This window comes from Drosophila montana, unplaced genomic scaffold (assembly GCF_035044405.1).
Source record: "Drosophila montana isolate Dmon_TW-CO22-7 unplaced genomic scaffold, ASM3504440v1 contig_3200_1, whole genome shotgun sequence".
NCBI lineage: Eukaryota > Metazoa > Arthropoda > Insecta > Diptera > Drosophilidae > Drosophila > Drosophila montana.
Window position 1 is genome coordinate 253,623 of NW_026998080.1, and position 27,258 is coordinate 280,880.

General features: G+C 35.3%; 2 protein-coding genes across 2 annotated transcripts in view; both read left to right on the forward strand.

Moving 5' to 3' along the window:
• The window catches only part of KCNQ (KCNQ potassium channel), a 59,645-nt gene that overhangs the window by 12,924 nt on the left and 19,463 nt on the right, over nucleotides 1-27,258 (forward strand). The gene's annotated exons all lie outside the window — the stretch shown is intronic.
• LOC135431873 (angiopoietin-related protein 7-like) lies at nucleotides 21,362-22,688 on the forward strand. Its single transcript, XM_064687221.1, has 3 exons — nucleotides 21,362-21,501; nucleotides 21,567-22,432; nucleotides 22,487-22,688. Exons 1-3 carry the CDS (start codon nucleotides 21,421-21,423, stop codon nucleotides 22,599-22,601), a joined length of 1,062 nt encoding a protein of 353 aa, XP_064543291.1. The 5' UTR covers nucleotides 21,362-21,420; the 3' UTR covers nucleotides 22,602-22,688.

A 27,258-nucleotide genomic window follows, 5' to 3' on the forward strand; every position in this document is an offset into this window, starting at 1 on the left:
TGCACTCGACGCCTCATGCACCAATATATCACAACATGCCCGCTGCCGGCAGCCCGCTGACCTCGCCTTGTCGGTGGCCCGTGTGGCATGCACCTTACTGCCACAAACGCCCACCCCCCTCTCCGCTGGCCGGCCCACCTATAGTCAAAGCCTGTCGTTGCGTCCGAGCGGCGACCTGGCTGGCACATATTTTAGCATAAAACATTTGCATAAAACTTTCACGGCTTATGGCGCACGAATGCAATGTAAAAGTTTCATTGTGCGCATTGGCCATATACTTCGTGTACTCAGTGTAACACGCCCATACGACTGCCGTACTCGGCTCCGCCCGGTTGGTTACTTTCAATTTTTATAAATTTAATCCATAGCAAACAACAGCAATAAGCGCCGTGGAAAGCTGACAGCTGGCAGGGTATTCTCGACTGCGAGATGATCTATCTTTGTGAGATTATTGATTCATATAGTTTTATGAAAGAATTTTGATTTAAAGAAGATGTGAGTCGAAGAGGAAAAAAGGGCTTTGATTAGAATTCTTTTTGCTTTAAAATATATCTTTAAAAAAAATCTTAAAATAAGCCGAAAAGTCACGCTTTGCTATAATTTTAAGGCTCAATTTATTTCTTACTTAAAAAACCTATTATATTTAAAATGCAATTTTAAAAGTTAACTGATTTTATACAAAACTATATATATAGAAATTATATACTAAATATCAATTAGCTAACAAAATTACATCAGAATAAATATAAATATCATCTATTCAAATCTAATTTTTCAGATTTATTTATTGTATATATCCAAACGAATTTTTCTATTGATCGGACGTAAGCCACAAAAAAGCCCCAATGTAAGATAACTTTATTAGTAGAACATAATATAGAAATTCTTTAGAGCTGCATGATTTTTTTTCACTAGACGAAATTACCAGGCATTGCTCGGTCTATATACATATCATATATTTTATGCTCTCAGTAGTTATACAGCATTCTCAGGCTGTATTTTTTTTACTTCTTTCGCATGTTTAGAAAATTGTTATTGCCATTAGACTGGCAATAAATACAGCTTGATTTAACTAGAGATTGATCAATGAATTTTTTTGAATGAAAATTTTGTTGGATTTAATCAGACCAATGAAGTATTTTAAAACAACTATGGAACAGTCGATTCAGCTTTAGATGTTGGCGTAAGGGTCTTATATAAGTTAATTCTTTTAATCTGAATAATTTATATTTTTCACCTCACCTCATTAGCGTCCTTCTACAACACTAATATGCCCTCTCAACTAAGTAGTGCTGGGTATACAAACTACCATTGGTGGCACAACTTCGCTGGCTCCCAGGAGAAGTCTTTGCAATTTGCTCGAACACACACCCACCCACACACAAACACTCATCTACACACACACACACAGGCACCCCATGCCTTCCCCTAACCAGAGCCACGCTCACCTGCTCCATGCTCATTTTTTTACCTTTTCTTGCGAGTACTCAAAGTATTCACTACTTTTTTTTGCTGGCTCTGCTTCTTGCTGCTTTTTTCAGCCGTGCGCTGTGTGTGGCAGGTTCGGCTTGACTTGGTTTCGCTTGCAACATTTCGTTAGGTTCAAACGAGCATTTTGGCCCGCAGGCAAAATGCTGTTCATAAATTGCATGTTGGCTTTCGTACATGTGTGTGTGTGTGTGTGTGTGTGTGTGTGTTTGGTGAGAGTAGTGGCATGTACTCCATTTTGTGTTTTAATAGACCCTCTTCGCATTTAAACTGTTATGCTTGGCCTGGCCCGGGCACAAAAGGCCTTTCCCCTTTTATCGCTTAAGCCAAATCAGTGTCGAGCCATGGCACATATATATATATATACATATATTTTACCCCTTCATAACCGCCCCATCCGCCTCCCCACACCACCTTTCAGTTAAGGGTAGAATCGATAGTCTGCAACTAAAGTGAAATTTACGTTTTGTCGACTCTTGCGTCTGCAGTTTAAAGCTGACCCAGGCATAAACTAGCCTTTGGCCCATAGCCTTTAGCTATGGAACTGGAACTGGGCCCGGAGACGAATATGTAAAAACCCATCAATTTCAGGCTATTCCGCTGGGGCGCACACACCCACCATTTAATTTGCGGTTAATTAGCAAAAAAAAAAAAGGAGGTAGAGAAATAAACTAAATATGTAATTATCAATTTTTGTTTGCCTTGCATATTAGTTAATTAGAGAACTTTGCTCTCATATAAAAATTAAATTAAAATTCGAAATTTCAGTGTGTCTAGTTTATGTCTTTATGAGGCTACGCCTCGTAAGTGGCGTGGGTTTTGTATTTATTCAATTTCCCTTTTGTTTTTGTTGGTTTTCTATTATTTATTTTTTTCGCCCCCTTCGATTATGACCGAAGTGTTAAGTGATTTATGCGTATTGTTAGCCTGGCACGAAACTTTTATTACTGTCGGGGCCTATGTGTGAGGCCCTAATGCGATACATGATATATGCAATGTTGACGCGCGATGCCAGCGATAGCGCCTGTCCATTATATAAAAATAAATGACAATCAGATAAAGCATATAATGAAACATTTCAAAGCATTTATTACAACACAAAATAGTCAAATAAAATAAAATGTCGTGCCAAAATGCTAAATGCCAACGATTTTACCGATTATTAAACCTATCTCTTGCTGAAATTTAAGTACTATTAGAGGCAAAAAAATAACCGATAATAAATCAACTTTAAGTTAAAGCTTGTATGCGCTTTAAAGCTGCACATTCAGTGCTTCAGTCTAAATAGTTATAGCCAAATGTGAAAGCTTTCAGAAGCTTTTAAGCTTTAAGACAAATACTCTATCTACTCTTTAAGAAATGCTATAGCAGCTTTCAGGAGCTTTTAACCTTTAAAAGAGCCGCTTAATCCACTCTTCAAAAACTGCTTAGGCACAAAAAGAACTTAATGGTAATATTCTAAAACTTAAGTCAGCTTTAATTAATTCATTAAATAATTTTGAGACATATTAACGCTGTTATATCCTGTCGAAGAAATATTTTTTGTAAGCTTGAAGTAGAAAAGCAAGCATCTTTATCTTTAAGCTTGATCTGTACTCTTTGGCATTTAACATGACTAAATAATTTTATTATATGGTCAATAAAAAATATATAAATTAATTGTTAATTTAAAAAAAAAATATGGATAATTTTGTAGACTCTTTCTTCACAACTGAAGACTGTACTTCACTGACTTTAAATTAATTTTTTTCGTATTTTATTTTAATTGAAAACTTACTTTATTTAAAAGAAATACTGCCTAATATTGCTGCACTCTATTTAATCTCATGCTGTCATAAATTCAATGTTCAATTTGCCAAAACAAATCAATTGTTTTATATTTATTTACCAGCTAATTAACGTTGCCAAATCACAAACACAAAAAAACCAAAATAATTTCCGCTTAAGTAAATAGGCAAATAAATTGCAACTAATTTAATGCATATAACAATTAAATAAAACCGAGACAAACACATTAAATGCAACAACAATAAAATGGGGGAGGAGTAAAAAGCAATGTGCTTTGCATATTTATTTGCTAAAACGCTGCAATTTTAATGAGCTGCGTTTCATTTAATTTACAACAAAATGCATTTACAATTAATTAAGAAGGACACGGAAATCAAATGTTGTAGGAGGGTGTGCCAATGTGTGTGTGTGTGTGAGTGTGCGCACGTCTGTGTGTGTGTGTTAGTTGGTTGCAATTAAAATAAATTTGCGCAGGATATGAAAAAGTTGCACATGGTCTGCCGCAACACATGACGTATACGCAACGCGGTCACAATTATTGCTGCGGCTGCTACAATTGTTGTTGTCGTTGTTATCGTTGTTGTTATTGCATTGCGAGCACAACACAATGCAGTGGCACACACACTCACACGCACACACACACACTTTGGCATTATTCGAGTGTTTGTTAGACTATTTTCGCCAGAGGCAACGGCTGTTAGTTATTAGTTGCGGTTGTTGTTATTGTTGCGGCTGTGTCAAGTGTCAGCGACAAGGCTTGAGTGCATTGTTAGCTGCACTTGCACCGCCTAACGATATGGAGGGGGCGCGGTGATGGGTTGCACAATGCCATTTGTTAGTGCCTACCTTCAACCGATGCATTCCAAAAATGTAAAGAAAAAACTACACTCAATATGCATACAAAAATAGTTCAAAGGAAATTCGCGCAGCACTCGTTGCACCACACGACACCACACAACACCCCCGCACCCCGTTGCCATCGCCCCTGGCTGGCAGTGCCACATTTTTGGCTTGGTTTCATTAATTTACATATTTAGTAAGTCATTCAAAATGCGGCTTTCTTGTTATTTTATTTTAGTTCGTTTTTTTTTTTGTTTGTTTTGCCACATTTCCTGGCACTTGTTATTTTTAGTCAACCTGTGCGGCAATCGCAATGCGGCACTAATTAAAATTCATTGTCGGATATCGCAAGTAGGAAAACACGCAGATCTGCACTTGACTTCCATTTCCTTTCGCTTTCTGCTCTAGTCTTAAACCATAAAAATAATGTTTATAAAGTGCCTTAAACGAGCGTTTCAGACTGAATAAAGCGCTAAATCAAGTTGAAGGGCAGCAAAATGTGCTGAAGCATATGCGTATAGCAATATTTCTTTTCAGCAGTCTTAAAATAAGTTCAAGTAATTCTTTGTAAACTGTGGCGGAAATAAAGCTAAATAAGATGCCCTATGCCAAATATTAGAGGCATATTGAGCTATGGAAATATATATTTTAATAATTTTAAAATCCATAAACCAAATTTAATATGGGTTGACTACAGGGGCTTGATAAAATAACGAGTCTGAATTATATATACGCTAAACAAACTTCAGAAACTTAAAAAAAATTAAATTAAAGAACTCATATGATATGCTTAGTATGAAAAAGAAAACATTCTATAGCTGTATAAAATACTGATAAATATTCCAAATAATAGGCAGCTATATCTTTTATAGTATTTGCTGGGCAGGACTCGGCGAATGTTATGAAATATATTATAATGTCAAAATATATGAGGAGCATGTGCTTTTCTATGGCATCTGAGAGCTGGCACACAAAATGCTTAGTCTATAAAAGAGACAAGATATTTAACTCGAGAGGTTGACAAATAGATACTGTGTTAATTGATAGAGTACCATTCAATATGCACAAAAACTTCAATATCTTAACTTTTTTCAAACTATATCCTTCAACTATAACTAGTTAGTGCTTTTAAAATATTTTTATAAATTATTATCGGCATTGAAATGTTGTCTATATCAGTCATAATACTCATCGATGAAACGATATCTGAATACTACTGCCAATAACAGAATCTTTGTGTTAGTCTTGTTCTCTTGCGAATAAACTACAAAACAGAACAAACGTGTCTTTCTCTAAGCCTTTACCTGTGGGTTGGTTGGGTTGCCTTCCCTAAACAATCCGAGCTACTATGTAGTAAGTTTTAACAAACCTTAATAACACTCTAGGGGTTGCCTTAAACCAAAGTTGCCTGCTCTAAATTTTGCAGACTCTGAGTTCACATAATCAGGCAGACATTCAAAATTTGCTATCTATACCGAAAAATCTACAAATGCCTTTTTGCTCTGCAGCCCACATTCTGTTTACAGGGTATACAAAGACTATAAAAGCGCAGCATTTGAGTGCTTTTGATGCGTTTGGCATCCGTTTAGAGAGAAGCCAGTTAACAGTGTGAGGCTTATGCAAATGAACGAACCGACATAAGTCAGCGGATTATGCTAATATGGCAGCCGCAGCCAGTGTTGACTGAAATTGTGCAATGTTTGGGCTCTAATCAGAAACTACACCAGCAGCAGCAGCAGCAGCATCAGCAGCAACAGCGGCAACAACAACAATGCGAAATTTGCATTAAACAAAAGTACGTTGATGTCCTTAAAGATATCCCAGCTAATTGAATTCGAATTTCAGCAACGATTTTGAGCTCAAGTTGGCTCAACAGAAGCGTTGCAAAGCGAGTAAGGCAGCTATCTCAATTGGAAAATTGTGTGAAAATGTGTGGAAAGCGCAGACGAGTTAAGATCAGAACAAGTTTTTTCTTACTCTAGCGCTCATACACTATCAAAATGCATTACAAAGTACTCGTTCAATTTTCTTAGTTAACTCATGAATAAGTTCCTGCCAAAGGGAATTTCATGCTTCACAGTGCAGTAACCTTTAACAAGCTCGGACTTTGTTTTTCTCGCTCTACGAGAAATGAAAAAAAAACCGTTGACAAACGAAAAAATTCTTAGAGGTCTACAATAAAAATTGTGCCAAAAGCAAGCCATTAAAATGCTTTATTAATGTCTTCATCTACGGCTATTAAAAAATCTTTAATAAAATTATAAGACAAAAAAAACTGGAAAAAATGCTATGTACGTATTTTTATGATGTGTTAAATATCGTGTGGTTGCTTTTATTTCAGTTTTTACGAACACTTAAATTGATAAATAAATAGGCATTGAAACGCTGCCAACTCGTGTTGACACTAAGAATAATCGCCATTTGCTCTGCCAACTTGTTGAGAGAAAATTGCCGAGCATAAATTTGCCTAACAATTTGCAATTGCCATTGCCAAAAGTGCAAAATAAAAAAGATATCAAATGTTCAATTTATCTTGGAACAAAACAACATATTGCCTTAATAAGTTTGGCAAAGATTTATGGGTTAGGGGAAAAAGTCGATAATATGTGATTCATCAGCTGTTAAGAGCCACATTCAAGAACAAAGTGCTTAATACGAAGATTAAACAAAATTTGCTTTATATATAAGCACAACTCTAAAAAACAATATACTAAATGAGAATTTTGTATAGAAATTACAGCAGTGTTCATAAAAGATTCATTGATCTGTCGGGTATCGAAGCTACTACTCGTTTTACAACACTACATATATATATCACACTTTGTTTTATATATTAGCTCATTTTGTTTCTATAAACATTTTGATAACTTCTTGTAGTCCCCTTAATTTATAAATAACATCTTAAAATAGTTCCTTAGGTATTAATTTTCTATGGGAAATGCAATAGAGTTGGTCAACATTTAATTGTACTATTGAATATCGAAACTATTTATCATTTTATAGTACTACATACATACATACGAGCACTTAGTTTTATATATAAGCACACTTTGTTTGTTCAAACATATTCTTAGCTACTTATAGTCTCTTAAATATAGTCTTTCTTAACAGAAAATATATCAAAAAGAGATTTTTAAATCTGAATTTTATATAGAAACAAAATCAGTGTTGGTAAACTATTGCTTACACCAGTTACTATTGCTCATTTTACAGCAAACACTTTGTGAAACATCCCACAAATGAGAAACATCCCAAAAATATTTTAAGCTGACAATCTTGTATAGGAATTGCAACAGTGTTGGAGAACTATTGTTTGGAGCATTTACTATCATGACTATTACTTATTTTACAGCACACACTTTGCCTGTCGAAGCAGATTCTAATGAAGTCTCTGAGTATTAATAAACATCTCAAACAAATGTGGAAATGGGAATTTTCTATAGTAATTTTAACAGTGTTGGTTAACTATTCAATGCGCTTTCGACTACTGAACAATTACTCGTTTAATACCACTCATTTTCTCTTTTTGAGTTTTTGCTCCGCGCAATGTCTATAGTAATTCCTCCATAAAAATATTTAATTGCTTAGAAACCAGAGAAAATCCTAAGTAATTAAGTGTGGATTATAATTGTCAAATTCAATTGAAACTTTCGTCATGCGATGCTCATTTAAAAGTCGTAAATTTCAAATGAAGTACTCGTAAAATATAAAGCCGCATAAAATGCCTAAGAGCTAGATTAAAACATTGCTAAAATCGTTAATGGCATGCAATAATTGCATTTTAAAGTACCATTTTCAAAGAATAAGAACACGAGGTGCCCGTTATCGATAGCTTTTCCGGTCATGCAAATGCATTAAGCCCTTGCTCTGGAAAAACAGCTTAAAATACTAAAGTCAAAAAGCCGCATTCAGCAGCTGTTTTGCATAGAAAAACCTACAAAAAAATCTTTGAAAATAAGCCGCATAATGTTGACTTTAATCGGCTTAAGTTAAGTTTTGGGCAAAGTTGCGGCAAATCAATGATTACAACTAACCGGACTGTTTAAAAATTTATAGAGCCACAAGCAAAGTTTGTCAACCGAGCTAGCAGAGATTCTCCCAACATGTGTGCGGTAGAATACACAAATACATTTCTACACATACACTTAAGTGTGCATAATCAAATTTCACAAATGAATTCGTGCAATAAAATCCTCTCATCTGCACGAGCAAGCAAAACAGCTGGCCAAGTAGATGCTTTTATATGTACGAGTTGAAAGGGGGACTTATAGATAAGTATTGTGTTCGAATAGTCGAATGAAAAAGCACTTTATATGCTTTAAAGACAATTCCTTCAATAGCCTTGAAAGCACATAAAAGCTATAAACTCTATGACCTGGGCAGCAAATTGAACTAAAGCATCAATCTTAGATGAAGCAGTTCTATAAAGAAACTGCCAACTTGTCTTGTTTTTTAGCAGTGTCATATACATCATTCTGAAGAGCTTAGAAAGCTCCAGAGGTTTTTGTTATGATTAAATGTAAAGCTTTCTAAAAGATTAGAAATCGCCAGTTTTGTAAACAGATGAATGATATGTAACTCAAATCTAAAAGCTTGTTATAATAACGAAGCTTTCTGAAAATCTCTGAAAGCTCCTAGAAAAGCTTACCTAATGGATTGAACAATCTTCTTCTAATTCTTTAAGTATAAATAAATCTTGACAAACGCAAACAATAAGCAAATGTGCTTTCACTTATATTATAGCCTACAAGAAGCGTATATATTACTTAAAAAAAAAACGCCTGAAAGTTTAAGCTTTAAGCTAAACATATAAACTGCTTCTTGTAAAAGGCAACCAGAAACAGTTCCTCAACTCTTGATCTGTGTAAAAAGCTTTTGAAAGCCTTAAGGTATATTAAATGCAAGTTCTTCTTATGACTTAAAGCGAAAAGTACAACTAATCAACCGAAATTGAACACTGCCTACTGTCCCCGCTTGTTGTTTTAGTTGACTGTCTGCTATTGTAATCTAACGGCTGCCACATTCAGCTAATGTCATTGGGCAACGGCTCAATGTGAAATGCCTTCAATCACATACGCATACGGGCTGGGATGCCATCAATGGTTGTGCGCTTGGAAACAAAAGGCACACGGAAACGAACCATTTACTTTGGTGGTGGTGCAGTCGAGTGTGCCACCAGTTAATTTTGAAATCTGTCAAAAGGCATTCAACAAATTAAACTCAATTGGCACATTGGCCCGAATGCTGGCACGCCTGGCCGACTCCCTGGCAGGCAAATAAACATGGCACTTGGCAGGCACCGGATTACATTTCACATTTCATTTGAGTCAGAGCCGTGGCCAGGAGCCCGAGTGGGCCGGCACATGTGGCAACAACAACAAGGCAGACAGCAGCTCACCAGAGTCGTCATAAAATTGGTCATCATAAAAGCCACAGCGCAGTCAGCCAAGTTGGACGCAACTCACGAGCTGAGCCACCACTCCTGGACGCTATGTGGGCGGGAGGGAGTGGCAGGAACTACTGCATCGCCCATAAATTTTTCAAGTGCAGTCTTTTAGGCTCAGCGTGCGCCAAATGCGAAATTGGACATGAAAATGAGAGGCATAAAAAAAGTGGCAGCCAGTGCTGCAAGTGGCCCCAAGTAGCAGCTGCCACATTTAAGCAGGAGACGGCTGAGGAGACGGCTACGCCACGTTCCGGCCGCAAAACACGAAGAGCACAACAAAACCAGAAAAAAGAAACAAAAAGAAACAAAATCAAAAACAAGCAAAAACACGAAACAAAACATGAGAAAGGCCCAAGTAATTGGGCAATAACGAAGCTTTTATGCTCTAGAGATTGCCACAGTTTTCATTTTCGTTTGCAGTCATTTATAATTTAGACATTAGCTGGTTGTACGAACTATTCCAATTATATATTTATTAAAAATTTTCCAGATGTAATTACATTTCCCCCGCCCCCTGCTTACAATTGTTTGTGCAGTCTTGAGCCCATTAAAAGTCATCAAGGAAAATGTTTCGAGTCCAAATCTACTTTTGGATTTCGATTAATAAATTCTTCATATGCATTGCAGGAACTTTCTAAGCTAATTCTGATTAAACTTTAGAAATATATTATACAAATTTTTATTGTGAATCAAGAAAATATTTGTATTAAATTAATATTTTCTAATAGCAATTGCCTTAAGTGAGTTTTTGAATGATAAAACTTGGATTGTCTGATTTTCCTGGCTAAGGGACAGTTTTTTTTGGGTTATCTAAAATTTTGTTTAATTATTAAAAATGATTTAATTATTTTATTTAAAATATAAAAAATATTTTCAAACATCCTTTTAAATTTCTTTTCTATTGAAATATTTGTAGATATTAATATTTGTAATTTTTTTTTATTTTTTTTTTAGTTTTTCTTAAACTTTGTTTTGATTTTCTTACATTGATATCCCTTCCTAATACCAAAAAAAAAGGTCAGCTCAAAATGTTATATATTTTAAAAATTCTAAATATCTGCTCAAAGAAATAAAAAATTAATTTATTTTATAAATTATCTTCCTAATGCATCATTGGCCTCGAAAGCTGACTGAACAAAAAAAGAAAATGATCCTGAAAATCATTTTCGCTTCTATTTTCCGCGTCATTCAAATGCTGCATACTTTTGAGTGGCCATCAGGAGCTTATGTTATAATAAAGTGAATGGAAAAGTCTAATGTCCATTTAAGTGCAAAGTGCATTTCCGTAAGTGGGCCGTGGCTGCAGCCCTCTAAGTAATGCGGCTGCCCAAGTGTCAAAGCGTCGCCGTCGCAGCCAACAACAACTATAGCATACTTTTTGGGTCTCTGTGAGTGTGTGTGTGTGTGTGTGCCCCAGTACGAGTGGAACAGGGAATTGTTTCGTTTTGGTTTCGAAATGAAAGAAAATGCTGTTTAATGTGCTTTTTATTATTTACATCCGCGGGCAGGCTCTTGCCGCAGCGCCTCTACCCCTACCAGAGCCGACAAAACAGAAGCTCATCAGCCGCAATTTTTTTTTTATTATTATTATTATTATTTTGTGGCACAGTTCCGGTTGCGGGGCTTTCATTTCTATGCAAATTTGTAATGCCTGCAGCTAAATGCTTTTATTGTATTTAGTGGAAATTATTCACGCCAACTAACTTTAGCCAAAGAAACAGAAGCCATGTTATCTGCCAGATTTGTATATATGTATATGACGAGAATATTACAGAGATATATTCGCTAGAAAAAGCTGTGATTGTTTCGCTTTGAAGCGCAGCAGTTTTAATGACTGATTTCCGCAGTAAGCGGTAATGATGCCATCAAAGTGATATTTGCCGAATCAACCAAATGCAAACAGTACCTATAACAGATATATTTATACATATATATTAGCCGTGCGACTGGGTAATTGCAAATTTTTACATGGCTCGGCTAGCGATTGGCCAATCAGTTGTAATGACAAATAGCTCGCATTTGCAGTCGGCAATATGCACATATGTATATTGGCAATATGTCCGGCCGGGCCGCTGTTGGCCATCTATAAATCAATAATATCGATTCCATTTTCTATATATAAATTCATACATATACATATGTTTTAAGTACAAGTTACGCCACTGGCAACGTGCAACAAGCCGCAGAAGAAAAAATATAAAAGCAATATCGAAACCAATGTCAATGGGTCAGGAGTGCGACATTGCTTTCGGGGGTTCATCAAACTTGCAACAGCACCAGCTGCTGCACCAGTTTGTGGCAAGAGCTAAAAAAAGGGGAAAATAGAAAACAGCTGTTGCATGTTGCAACCAAAACTTGTGCATATTTAAAGTCGAACGCATCATGTTAAACTTTGACAACTTTCGAACATGCTTCCGAGTTGGGTTTTTGTTTGCGAATTGATTTTCTGAAAGCTGCTTCGCCTTCGAGTTTTGATTGCTGTCAAACACTTTACATAAGCTTGTCTGTTTTCCTGTTGACTGAAGCCAAAAAGTGTAAAATTGAGGCGGAACCCATAAATATTATATGAAGAGCATTCTTGATCAGCCTGACAAGCTGATTCGATATTTTCATAGCCTTATATATCTAAGCAATTAATTTATTTCTATATTTAAAAATTTGATTTGTTATAAGCATAATATTATGAGCATTAGATCGCAATATCGTATCTGATAAAGCTCGAATATATGTACAAAATTTGAAATATATAGTATATATAAATCTAGAAATGTATCTAAGCTTCAAAAAACAACTGCGCATATTGTATTTCATATTAAAGCTTACAAATTAATTTGCTTAAATCTCTTTCAACACATTGTTGCCTTCAAAATGCCTTGATGGCTGCCAAACACTTTTTTCATTGTTTATTTATGGCTCAAAGTGTATACAACATTGAGGAAGATATCAAAAAATCCATAAATCCATACTTATTTTTGATTAGCACGACGAGCTGATACGATGTGTCATATTATTTTTTATATACATATGCATCTTAGTGCTTTATCAAGGAAAATTCGACTTCAGAATGCGGAATACGAAATTTATGTTTATCAAAATGCGCTAGTTCAAAGCTATATAAATAATAGTATACGGTTGCCACAGTTTCTAACGCTCAAAAGCTGAATTTTTAGAAAAAATTGTCTTATTTTAGAAAAATATATTCTTATCTTTTTCATATCATAAAGAATCTATAGAAAAGTTGACTGAAAATTCAAATCTTATATAATCCAAATTTTTTCAATATATTTTTAAGCTACTTTTTTCTTAAAGAATATTTTTAACTTTCAATCTTTCTAAAAAAAAATTTTAATTACAACCTATCTAAAAATTGAGTGAGTAAATTTATAGACTAGATATTTAGATATTTGTAGATAGAGAGTCTGGTCAGACTCTCATCACTTCATAGGATAATAGGCCCAGAGATGTGACTTAGTAAGGTTATATATCGAAAATCTAATTTTTATCTATATATCGGCCTCTATGTGGAAAACGAAGCTAACTCAATAAAGACAATTTTGCAGAAAACTCGTTAAAGATTTTAAGTTCAATACCGCATGCTGAAAAAATTATTATATTTTTTCACGTATGACATGAATATGGAATATGGGATATGGATATATATAATAAATCTGGAAGATTATCTAATCTCCAACCCAAATAGAGATATGCTTTCATGTTTTAACTTATAAATTGATTTTCTAAAATCTTTTTCGCCACAATTACGCCCTTGAAAGTTTGCTTCTTATTGACAGCAAAAACAATTATTTTCATCTTAAGAGCTGCTTAAAGCTATTCAAAACTGAAACTTAAAAGTTATGCAAGTTTTTTCTGCTGTCTGCCCCATCAGTGTGTGTGTGTGTGTGTGGTTGTGTCTGTGCCATAATGAAAATGTGGCTTTCTAGTGAAAGTTATTGGTAAAGTGTCAAAGGCCAAAAATGCAATAATATGTGAAGGCTATGAAGTCAGCAAGTATTTTATAATATGTCGTTACACACCAACACGCACGCACACACAAAAAGCCAATACAAACACACAGACAGACACATGCATGCAGCGCAGCTTCCATTAAGAGCATTGCAACATGCCCGCACTGACAAGAGGGTGACTTTTGGGGTTCTGCTTGCAGAGAGAGAGAGAGGGGTTGGGGACGGGACCTGGTGGTTTGTGTGTGCAGCGGCTGCGTTTTAATTTATGCATATCAAATGTTCTTGCGGCGCACTTTTACTTTATAACGTTCCACACCAAGAGGCAGGCACAGTCAGCGCAAGAGAATGTGCCACAAATATGGAGCGTGAGAGAGGGGGGTAAGGGTGTGTGGAAGGTTTGAGAAAGAGAGAGCGTGCGACAAAAACGCAGCAAGTGACATTGAAGTGAGTTAATTATTCAAAAGTTGCTCATACGCAACGTTGCGCCTGAGTCGCGCGCTAACACACACACACACACACATGGACACGCACAGGCACACCTGTGCAGTCAAGTTAAATGCCACAAGAAATGACACCGAGACGTCCTTTAAGCGAGCACTCGGTGCCTACTCGTTGCCTCTTCTCAAGGCTTACACGTAATGTGGCTAAGAGAAGTGACAGAAGCCACCTAATTGTCGGCTTGCAACATGTTGCATGCCACCAGCCCGCAGTCAATATGCGATACGCTTGAACGTCACCTTTGACGTCTTCTGCATATCATAAATAGCAAAATACTTTCCAGTTGATTGACAATCCCGCACTTAGATGGCCGCATATTTGCGCTTGATAACAGGTTGGCAAACACAAATGTCTCGATGCTTGACATTTCCAATTAATTACCGCTTACCTGCGCTCAAATGTGGCACAGACAATCGCACTTACTTGTGGCAATTGTTTGCGTCGAGCAAACACAAAACTAAGCGACGACGACGACAAATGCAAATGCCATCAACGAAAAGCCAAATGCAACGGAGAGGGGCATAGGGGGGGGGGGGGGGGGCAGGAGGGTAAAGCAAACGAAAAGTAACAGTTGTTTGTTCACATAGCGCGCTTAGTCTGATTTGTTTTTCCAAAATAATAATATGTTTTTAATGTTCTAGAATGGTCGCGAAATGTCTATATCTGTAGCCTTACCAAATTGCATGAGATTTGCATAGAAAGGCGACATTTACGAACAAACAGAAGGGTTAGATACAGAGAGCAAGCTAATGAAAGAGAACGAAAAAGAAGAGGGGAAGAGCTAAGAAAGAAAGAAATATACTGCAAATGGAATAAAGGGATCAGGAATAAAATAAAAAGAAAGAGAGGATGTGAAAGAGACAGAGAAAGTGGAAGAATGCGAAAGATCAACCATGTAGATGGCTTTTAAATGAATACGTTTCTTTAATATAAAAAACACAATCTCCAGCTATCTAGACATACTCTTTATTCAGATCTAAAGTTAACTTACACTAATTCTCATATATTTATCTACTTTATACCGTTGGAAATAGACTCAAATCTGTGCGTTACAGAAAAACTGTACTGCTTAGATATACCCCAATCACACATTGCAGTTGCTACAGGGTAATAAATCGATTTGGGAAATATGTTCATTTTATCGTTAAAGCAATCAAAATTTGTAACCACAATTTTGCAATAAATTCCTTAAAATTCATATCGAAAACGATGGACCCCAAAAAGTATGCTATGATATTAAAGTTGTCAAAAAAGTTGTCCACACACGAGCGCAGGAATCGTGCAATTTTTATCTCATTACACTATAATAATAAAGTTATCAGCTATGTAAACCGTGACCCGTCCCCGCTGCTCGCGTCACGCATTAATTAGTCGACGCGTGGCTAACAATGAAGGCAAATGTCAGTTCAGCATTTAATTAGAGTTGACTTACATGTTCGACGTGAATTTATTTAAGCAAAAATCTCACAGCCAATTTACTTATGCGCAGTTTATAAGTTTAAGCCCGAAGCTGATGGCTCAAAGTTTTTATCGCAAGAATTTTTGGTTGCCAGAGCTATGCGAGATTCTTGAGCGCAAGAATTTCTTAGCGCAAACTTCTGAAGTAAAAATAGACCAAAAGTATATGCGAAAAGCCGCGTAAATATTTATTCCAACTTTTAAACTATTAAGCTGCCTTTGTAGAACAGCTTACGTAGCCTCTTGGGCTGGTTTAAATGCTCTGCTTGCAGCTTATCCGTCCCAGGCAAATGCAACTGGAGTTATGTGTGCAGCTAACAATAAATAAATGTACATATTTATGTGTGTACAATAATAATAATAACAGTAAATGTGCATAAATATCTAACATGTATTTATGACCCGTCGAGCTCGTGTGCAGCTGACAACGTAACTCAATTTCATGATAATTATAATTATGCCTGCCGCTGTGTTATTTCCGTTTCATGTGTTTTTTATGAGGCCACCTTCATGTTGCGCATCAAGCGTTAAAATGTGGATTACCTTCAGCACAACTAAGTGCTAATGACATTAGCTGAAAGTGTTTAACTAAATCGCAGTCGATTAACACCAACACAAGGCCAGCTACAGCAGTTTGACTGTTTACAGTAGATATTGAGCTTAAAGCATGGGGATTGCAAGAGCTTTTATCAGCATCGAAGAGCTTTCGAAACAATACACAATGCTAGTTCCACATGCTTAAAAGCACATGAAAGCTCCACATGAGACCATTTTCTATTGAGTACATAACAAATTATTCTCAAAAGTTAGAGTTTTATCACCTTAAAGCACATTAAGACTTTAGGGATCTGACAGGATTGGCTAATATTAAAAACTACACTTAATAGCAAAATTGTTTCCAAATCATTTAAATGTTTAAAGCTAGACTCTGCGCATCCGACAAAAGAAACTAACTTTTCAGTCTTCCGTTCGTGATACAACTAAAAATTTTTTATTTTAAAAACTAAATTGAACTCACTGACAAGTGCTTGCTTTTGCTTTAAAAGCACATTAAAGCTGTGAACAAATTAAAATACTTTCACAAGCTCAAATACTTCAAAGCTAAATTCACTCCTTAAACTAGCATAAGTGAGTTGAATGAATAAAAATACTATCCCTTAAAGCTCGTTATAAACCCAAATAAACAACAGATGAACTTACAAAAATCTTAAAGGCAAAAGCTGCAGTAACCACTTTTAAAACTTTCTATGAGTTAAGGTGATCTTACAGAAAGCTCAACTGGCATTTTAAAGCAACTTTTAAAAAGAGAATTTAAGTGAAATTTCGCCTTGCTGCTCATCAATTTTAAATGCTTAAAGCATTAAATGCGTTAAATTGAATGCAATTGATTGTACGGCAAGAAAGATTTAATCATTAATCTAATTAGTAAGAAGCATGAAAACTTCGAGACACCGAAAGCTTGGCTTGCTGACTATATTTAAATTCAGTTTTATAAGCTACTTAAAGCTTTAAGTGTTTTCTCAAGATAATTAAGTTTTATCGCGTTTAAAGCTTCAAGCATGGTTAATTGGCTTCTGATTTTATGGGTTTGTTAATCGCCAATTTAAGCCAGTGTCATTGGCATTTAGCCGCGCACATTACTGGGCCAACAATTGCGACATGCTGGGCAGTCACCTCAGTCGCAGCCACTTACGTAATTATCATTAGCCATTTGCGTGTCGCTTTAAAGTCGAAAGCAACAGCCAAATAATCTGTCTGCAAACAAAGACCGCCACGCCGCCCCCTTCCCCCCATTTTACTGCCCACTCGATACACTTGCTGTTTGAATTTTACTTTGGCCGACAGCTGTTCAAACAAACTAGAATGAATATGCAATTGTTTTGAGCCTCCGAATGCCCAAAACCCCCCTCCAAACAAACATTTGATTGATGAAGAGCATCCACAAAAACCACAAAGAAAATAATAACAACAACAGCAAAAACGAGCAGAAGAAAACTGTGAAAAGCCGCCGCTGAACTGAGATCTTAACAATTTGTATAAACAAATTGTGCGGCCGGCGTTGAGAATATGCAAATTATATAAAGTTCAGCCAAAAGGCAGATAATGGAAAAATGGAAAATGGTTAGACGAGAAAATTAGCGCACTTAAAGTGATTCATTGGTGCGGCATTGATAACTTTGTGGCACGCTAATCAGCGTGCCACCAAATGGAAAATGCGAACCATTAAACGAACCATCGAGCAATGGAAATGTGAGAATAGAATTCACAATTATTCATTGGGATACACAGTTGTAATTGATATACGCCCAATTGACAAACAGCACCAAATAGAACAAATAAAAGTAATAACAATTTAGCGTGTTTGTTTAAGGCTATTAATGCCGGAATATCTAATTGCTCTCTAATCTATCTATCTATTTATATCCATGTGCAATAATCAGAATCAGTGTGGAACTCTTGCATTTACTATTCTTTATTGTGTGCAATGCGGTTTAATTAGAACGGAGTAATTAAAAGCTCCTGCTTTGATCGCATGATAAATGTGTATAATTTCCAAGGTTGCAAAATGGAATTTTTAATCGAACCGTTTCGAGCCCGGAATTTTAATTTTTATTTACTTATGCACTTAAAATTTTTACCCTACCAGTTGTTTAAAAAACAACTGCAACCCAAACCGAATATTTTTCTTCAAAAAATGGGCTTAGATTAAAAATTTATTTTACACCCCAATTCTTGCATAAAGATTGAATTGTTGAATGCAAATTTCAGGTAAATTTCCGGTTGAAAATCGATTGACAACAGAAAAATTGAGTACAGAATTTATAAGTTTCAAATTTCTTAAAAATCTTAAAAATAGGATTCTGAAACTTAGAAAGAAAATATTGTTTGATTGCGAATTTCTAAAATAAGAAGAATTGTTTTTAATGTAGCTTAGTATTTCGGTCACATGATATTTAAAGACATTTTACACAATGACTGAAAAAAAGAATTTCTATGCTTATATTGCAGACCTCATTCTTGACTTTAAAACGCTTGGCAATATTCCAGTAAATTGCTATTTAATCTGATTTAAGCAAGAAGTTTTTTTGTATTTGCAGCTGTTCAGCTGGGAAAAAAATGACTTCTTATCTGGAATCTTCTTGCACAGAATTAAATACCAAAACTCAAGCTTAAATCAGATTGTTTGTTGTTTTTCTTGGCAAACCCCATTTAGCAGGTTGTGCAATTTATACATTTTCCAACCAAAGACAAATGAAAAATGCAGACACACACAGAAATCCTGACTACAGTGCGCCCTCAAATGTGCACTGCCTAAAGGACTTGAAAAGGGAAACAAAAAAAAAAAACAGTAAATCGTTTTAGTTTGCCATGTATTTTAGTTTGATTAAAACATGGCCCAAAAAAAGCAAACAATGCATAGAAGTGTGAATGCCAACAATTGATATACCATTACAGCGACCCACCTGCCCATCTACCTGGCCCATTCCAGGCAGATCTAGGCCAAGAAACGCTTTGCATACGTGTAACTGCAATCTGCAGCTGACAAATGATTTCATTTTCAATCTGGAACTGTGGAACTTTGCGCAAGGTGTTCAGGACAGCGAACACATTTGTGCTTTGTGCCAAGAATTCGGATAAAAGAGGATATGATAGACTAGTGGGAATGTATGTAACAGGCAGAGACAAGAACATAGCAAGTGAAAACATAGGCATTGCTTAGGCATTAGAGCAGAAATACTATTGATTATAATATCGATATAATTAATCTATCATCGATAACTCAATAATTTATATTTTCGCAATTATCGATATCGGAAATATCGATATAATATTAGATTGTTGGGGGTATTATAGGTATTATCGATATATTCACTATAGATGCTGCAAAGAAAAACTATCGATAGTGGGAATGGTGGTCAGTGGAGCTTTAAAAGTATCGATAAAAATATTCTAAGCATCAAAGGAACGCTCTATTATATTCGGTTGTAACTCAATGTTATGAAGCGTTATAATTTTAACATAATAGATATATTTAAATATTTTCTTACACAGTTTAAAAGAAAAAATTATTGTCTATAAATACTATCGATAAAAATTAAGAGCATAACTATACTTAAATACTTCTAAAAGTTCCATAAAAAGTCTTAAAAAGCTTTTATACATTTCCATTAGATTAAATAGCCTTTTCAAATAGGGTATATGTTTGTATATCACATACAATCAGGATATTCTCGCTTGTTATAGAACATAAAGCAAAATACACACAGACAGAGAAGAACACTCAACTTCTGCTTGTGAGCCAACTGTCAACGATTTCCTTTTGCCAACATTTTGTCCTAGATTTCATTATTGCCAGCAAATTAATTGCGCCTAGAGAGAACTTCAAGAGACTATAGAAGTGTTCTATATACTGATACAGATATATACATATACATTTATATGTGGTATATATACTTGGTCTGTTATGCTTTTGCCAGAGCTGGTTATGAATAATTCAGTTAGCAGGTTGGCTTGACCGGCCCAGTTATTGCTTTATGGCCCGGCCAAGTAAAAGAGAGCTCACTAATTGCATATAATGAGCTCAAATGCATTGCAGACTGCAATTGCCCTGGCGAATGTTTGAGAAAGAGCAATTGAAATGAAGGTCTCTGTGGGCGTCTGTCTGCTCATTTAATAATTTAACAGCTGACGATTCAGATACTAGCACTTTAAGCACAATCAACCCCATTATTACCAACGAAAATACAAAATTGTATACTGTACTACACTATAATCATCTGTTCACATTATCTAGAACGTTTCAAATTCAGACTTATTTTCGGGCAATGCGATAAGTTTTATCAGCTGTGGGCAATCGACTGACTCATACAGCCTTTAAATGTTTAGTTTATAGCTAGTTTATTTAAAGTTGCGATAAAAGTAGCCTTCAAAAACGTTTGCAGTCAGATAGCAATGTCTTACAAATATTTACAGTCTCGTCAAAGTAAAGGGTGTCCAATAAAAATAATGACAGTAGCTGAAATTGACACTTAAAGGATAGATTTTTTTTGCAGCAGACTTTAAAAAAAAACCTTCGACGGGGACAATCGGAGAATAAACCATTGATATTATCGATAACTCACATTCTGCTTATATAATAGTACATATATATAATCGATTAATCGTTAGAACATTTGGTGCACATATTTAATCTAAGATTAAACATAAAAATAATGTTTGATTTGACTACTATATTGCACTTATTAATTATAATTTTATATAAAGATAATAGTTGAAATTTTCGATTAATCAAAAGCTCATCTTAAATTATCGATTAATTGATAGCTCACATAGGGAAGTGCGCCCTATCTGATAGCTATCTATCTATCCATCTAATATACATCTAATATTTGATATAAAGATAAAAGTTGATATTATCGATTATCGATTCTCGCATAGTACCCATTTTTAATCTTTTATTAATTATGTTTTTATGAATTAATCGATAACTAACTAAATAGAGCACATATTTAATTGAATATTATAAATATAAACAGGCAGCATCAACGATCCCAAAAAGTGAATATATTCACTTCCCGATCGGGACAACGAGCTGATTCAAGCCATGTCAAAAAAAATTTTTAAACAACAAAATGATTTGGTTTCGGTTTGAAACTAGTTTTGAGTTTCGTTAACTGAGCTAATAACGAGAAGCAACCACAGCATATAAACTTTTTAATTTGCAATCTATTAACAGTTCAATGATTGTCACTTATAGCCTGACCCATGCCCTTTGTTTATTTATATTGAGTTCCTGACCTACTGATAATCGCTTAAAAGTTACGGAAATATTGGGAGCCCGAGCTTCCGAATGATTGCCGCTTTTCAGTCTATTTACGTGCGTGCTGAGTGCAGTTGAGATTCGTGTTTTAATTTAAAAATCAAAGTGCTATCAAAATGAAATGTGTTATGTTTATATATATTTTATTTATAAGCCTAATACTGATCATAGCTGAAGCAGAGTTTAACGAAAATAAGGTAAAAAAGTGAATTTTTATCAATGTTTGTGTGCACTCAAAAAAAGAACCCTACTTTTTCATTAGTCTTGTTCGGCGACCAGAATAGCAGAGGAGGAATGTGGACAGTACACCTATAAGGCAGTGAGACCATTGTTAAAGTATATACATCAGATGAAGGAGGAAATTGAAAACAATAACAATAAAGTTGAAAGCAAAGACAAAGAAATCAAACAACTGCAGGAACAACTGAGCCAACATAATCAATTTATCATCGAGGCACTTAAAGAGCTAACCAAGAACGTTTTATCAATAAAAGAGGAAATGGGTAAACTCGATCCCAATTGCTTGAAAATCCAGGACCACGAGGAGCAGCTGGACACACAAAAGAAGCTAATTGATCAAAAGGACAAACAAATATCCGAAATCAAAAACATTTACAGTGACTGTACCGACATTGCTGATGCACCGGGTATTCATATGATTAAACCGGATCACGAATATCCGTTCAATGTACTTTGTGATAGTGCGACAGCAGGTCCTGGCTGGACGGTTATCCAACAGCGAATCCATGGCAAAGAGGACTTCAATAGGGATTGGGCAACTTACCGCAACGGATTTGGTGCCTTTGATGGTGACTTCTTCTTAGGACTTGAGAAGATTCATCGCTTGACGAGCGCCCAGCCCCATGAGCTCTACATACATATGGAAGGATTTGAAGGTGTCATCAAATACTACAGATATGATCAATTTTCCATCGCTGACGAGCACGATCAATACAGACTGATCACCTTGGGAAAAGCCGCGGGCAATGCAACACAAGATAACTTTAGTTACCACAGAAATATGAAATTCAGCACATTCGATCGTGATAATGATGCTTGGGATGATGGCAATTGCGCAAGTAAATACAAATATTGTGGTGGCTGGTGGTACAACAAATGTGTAGGAAGGTATAAATTCATCGAAAAAAAATAAATGAAATCTAATTGTTTTTTGTTTCTTAGCAATTTAAATGGCAAATACTATAATTTTAAGCTGGAAGATAGTGATGGCATACATTGGGATGGTTTCTTCTCGTTGAAAACAGTCAAAATGCTTATACGACCGAAAAGCTATTGAAAATTGTAATAGTTTTATTTAAAAGCATATACAATTCTTTGAAATGTACGAAATGTGACAAACTCCATTATTTACTTTTATATTAAATCAATGGAATCAGCGGGCTATGCCCGAGAGAAACAATATTAGTGTTGTATATATTATTGTTAGAATATGCTTTCATTTTTATTTCCAAGCAGTTATTATCGTATATGAGATGTTTAAGGCTTGTTAGCTGCCTCATTTATTTGATTGGGCAGTAGACGTCATTTTGGATATGAAACATAGTTGCAGCTCAAATAGTTTAGCATGCCAAATGCGCCCAAATATATGCAGATATGTTTCTTTGTACCAAACTTAAGCAACTTTTGTACAGCCATGCTGTAAACTAAATTTGTGATTCAAACTAGAAAGTAAGTAAAACTTTAATACCCTCTGAGACATTTGGCTTACGGTTTTCCAGATATGAGAGAAGAGTAAAGCTCGTAAATGCTTAGTTTGTCGAAAATATCTTGGAAAACAGAAACTAATAAATGCCGAGTTTGGTCAAAAAAAGATTTCCATAAAGAACCGATCGTTCCTATGGGAGCTATTTGATATAGTTGTCCAATCCGGCATATGACATATGTACTGGGATGTGAACAAAGTGTCATGACGATAGCTTTAAAACTGAGAGACTAGTTTGCATAGAAATCGACAGACGAAGAGACGGACATTGCTATATCGACTCGGCTGTTGATACTGATCAAGAATACATGTATATACTTTATGAGATCAGAGATGACTACTTCGTTACACATTTCGAGACAAAACTATAAAACCCTCAGCAAGGGTATAAAAAAAGAATTTGAAGTGTTGGATAATAATTACCGACTAAGGTATTTTTTTTTTCAAAAGAATTAACACCCAATAACCTAGTCTCCCACACACTATCATATATATCGATTAAGTTGTATATCGAATAATTGCCAGTCATTATATCTAAAAGTAGCTTAGTAATTGTTGTGCAATTTAGCTCGTTATTATTTCGATTAGCTCTTAACAATTTAAAAAGTTAATTTAAAATAAAACTAATTTCGCTGAACAAGTATATCGTATAGCGAAGCTATTAGTGCTACAAAACTACATCAAGCAATTCCAGTTCTTACGAGCCAAGCACGAAGTGCATCAATTTAATTGAACCAACGCTGGAAAATAATAATAATAATAAAAATAGTAATAAGAGCAGCCGCAGGCAACTGTGGCAACTGGAGGGTAAAGACACCAAACACCGACCCACAAATTGATACCGATCCAACGACGGTGACACCCAACAACAGACCCTCAGTCTGAGGGGTTATCGCTGGTTCGGGGGTTTCTTTTTTTATTTTTTTGCTGGCGCTGACCGAAAAGTGCAAATGTCGCATATTAAATTAACGTTGATGGTTCCAACAACAACAAAATTATTTGAAGCGTGAAAAAAAGGAGGCAACAAGAGGCGATAAACAAGAAAAAATAAGTCAGCTAAAGCGTGACTGGGAAATACCCTGTAACCGTCCAGGAATTAAAAATATTGCATTTTGAACATCATTTCTACAATCGATAACACAATTATCGATAGTGGCATCGCAAATATCGATATGATATTCGATTATTGGGGGACATTTTAGGTGAAATCGATTTATTAACAAATTTTTATTTTTGTTACATAATTTGAGGCTTGAATAGTTATCGAAAATTCCAAATTAAATCGAGTAGTTTAATTTTAAGGCCAACTGCGCAACAAATTTGCCAAGAAACTGAGTTTTTGTAAATAGCTGGGACGGATCTACTCCGCAGTCAGATAAAAGAATGTTAGAGCTAGCATACTTAACAGACATTTAATGACATGCTTATCACATTTATTTGCTGTTTAGAGGGTATTAAAAACAATGATATTTAAATTGAAATCGGTTTATCTGGTCGTGTGTAAATATTATAGCGACTAATGAGAGCTGTCAGCGACAGCCGCACTATCATTTCGATGGCCAGTCCATCAATCAATCAGTCAGTCAGCCATAATGTCCAGTTATTGTCATTTGTGCAATTTGTCAATTGGCCAATTTGTGACAAACAAAATAAAATGGTTTTGTGATTTCTTTTGAGCACATTTATTGGCTACAAATTTATGAGCATAAAACAAATATTTATGTTTCTCTAGTTGGCAAATGGGTCAGAGAAATAAATCTTCTACATTCATCTGATATACTTATGTAGCTATATATCTTTCTGTGCACGCAGCATATGAAGTTCATTTGAAATGAAACCGAAAACTGTGGCATAATGAACCAAATAACACATTACTCATACGCAAGGTTAACCACTTGCTCAGCTGCGGCCAGACAAGGCCCAAGAAGACAGCCTTCCACCCGACAGCTACAGTCAAGCTCAAGTATAACGCCTGCTTATGATTAAAAAAGAGAAAAAACCAAACGTGTAATAATTCAAAAATAAAAGACGCTGTCTAGACTTCGCGAGCATAGAAAATGAGACAAGAAAATTGCTTTTCTTATAGCTGCATTGTTTACGTAGTTGCCGTTCGCGTTGTGCCATTCCATGAAAGTCGTTAAATGCCGTCAGGCACAAAAAGTCAAAATTTCCATTTTACACAACCAAATTTATAGAACTTTACGATCAAAATACAACAACAACAACAACAACAAAGAGAACAACTATGCAGCATCTTAGGCGCATTTATTGACGCAATTGATTTCAACAAATTTTTCATCGGTTTTATTTTGTGTTTTCCATTTTCCTTTTGATATAAATAAAGTATTAACATATTTATACACATACATTTATGCATTCAATATTTGTAAACAGCAATTGGCCATAAAATAGCGTTCATCGAATAAATCGCCACAAATATAGATTGTAAATTACAAAATGTTGCCAAACGTTTGGAAAACCTGGCCCAAAATAATCCCTCAATCGGTCTTCATGGTACGAAAGCAATTGAATCAAAATCCACAAATTATCTAGAAAACATTAAAGCATCAATAATGATATACGAGTGGTAATTCAATTGGTTTTGGGTAGCCATGGCTAAAATGTTAAATTCTATTGACAAATGGCTTATTGGCCGTTTTCTCTGCGCCTCGCAAAACAAACGCCGGTCAAACCATAACAAAATCGCATTTTAGAATAATACGCAAAGTGTTGCGACTTTCATGGATAATTATAGACCATATACACATATGTACATATGTACATATATACTCGTGTCTATATGGCTGTCTCTAAGAATGTGTGACGCCTTCAAATGTCTCAGACATGAGCGATACGGGTCGTCGGACACCAATACGAAACAAAAATTATAATTGATGTCTACAGTGAACCCAAATTGCTTTCGAAAATTTGTTTTTGTGCGATTTATAAGACGTTATGAATGGGGATTTTCTTTCAGTTTTAAGAGAGCCATAAATGTGCGTATGAGTCAAAAGACAAGAAATTCAACTTTTTTATTAAGTTTAAATGTCTATAAACCCATTTGACCCTTAAAACTGAGGCATGACTCAGGGAATCTTTGCTTTGAATTGCCGAAAATGTGGCGCTTTAGTTGATTTAAGCTTTATTCAAGCGAATGTAAGCTTTATTTAAGTCGTAAATAAGATTTATGTTTAAACTCATCCAAGGCCTAAAGTTCTTCTAAAACTCATTTCGAGCTGCGACTAAACATTTTCAACATGTATGTTAAATATCGTACTAGACGAAATATTAATTGAAGTGATTTAAAATTACATAAAGAGTGTTTTTCACTTCACTTTTAAGATATTTATTTAACAAATAACTGAGTAATCATAATAATTTAATTGTATAATACTTTAATTTTCTATAAATTTGAAATGTGCAACGCTTAACAGAAGACATCTATTAACCCATGGAAAGAATCAGTCCAAAAATTACGAGCATTACTTTTCTAGTTTATTACCCCTATAATTTTCCAAAATTCTAACCTACAGCATGCCATTATTTCATTTGATAAATTTCATTATAAATAGAAACAAAGCTAATCTGTATTTGAGCAACAAAACTTAGTGAAAGATAAGTTATGCCTATTAAAAAAATAAACAACCTAAAGCAAAACGTATTATTTCCTTGAGATATACTCTTAATATAAGCTATGCAATTTATCAAAATGCACACAAAGCAAAAAATACATAAAATTGTTAGCAGATATGAGCTGGAACAGAATGGCATCTGTTGCAATTGGGATGCCATCATTTGCTATTTTTCCCATCTATTGATCCAACGAATAGCACACACAAGCACAGCGCAGCTCGTACATTTATCTTTGAAAATTCTTTGTAGCACTCGAGGCAGTGACAGCAATAATCAAATCTACATACATATGTATGTAAATTGATTGGAACCCCTCGTCAGGCAGTTTGACCAAGTAAAGTGCAAACACAACACACACACGGTCGAGCAGAAGTATTTGCGTCTGTGCATGCTGACAGTGTTCAATATTGGCAGCGGCAAATTGAGTTTTGGGTCATAAAAAACGGTAAAGGCGTCAAACGTTATGCTTTGTGCAAATCAAATTTGTAACGCCCCCAAATGCCATGCCCATGCCACTGCTCCATTGTCACAATGCTGCCCATCTGTTTTTCGTTGACTTTCAGCGCTGCTGCTGCTCGTGTTGTTGTTGTTGTTATGC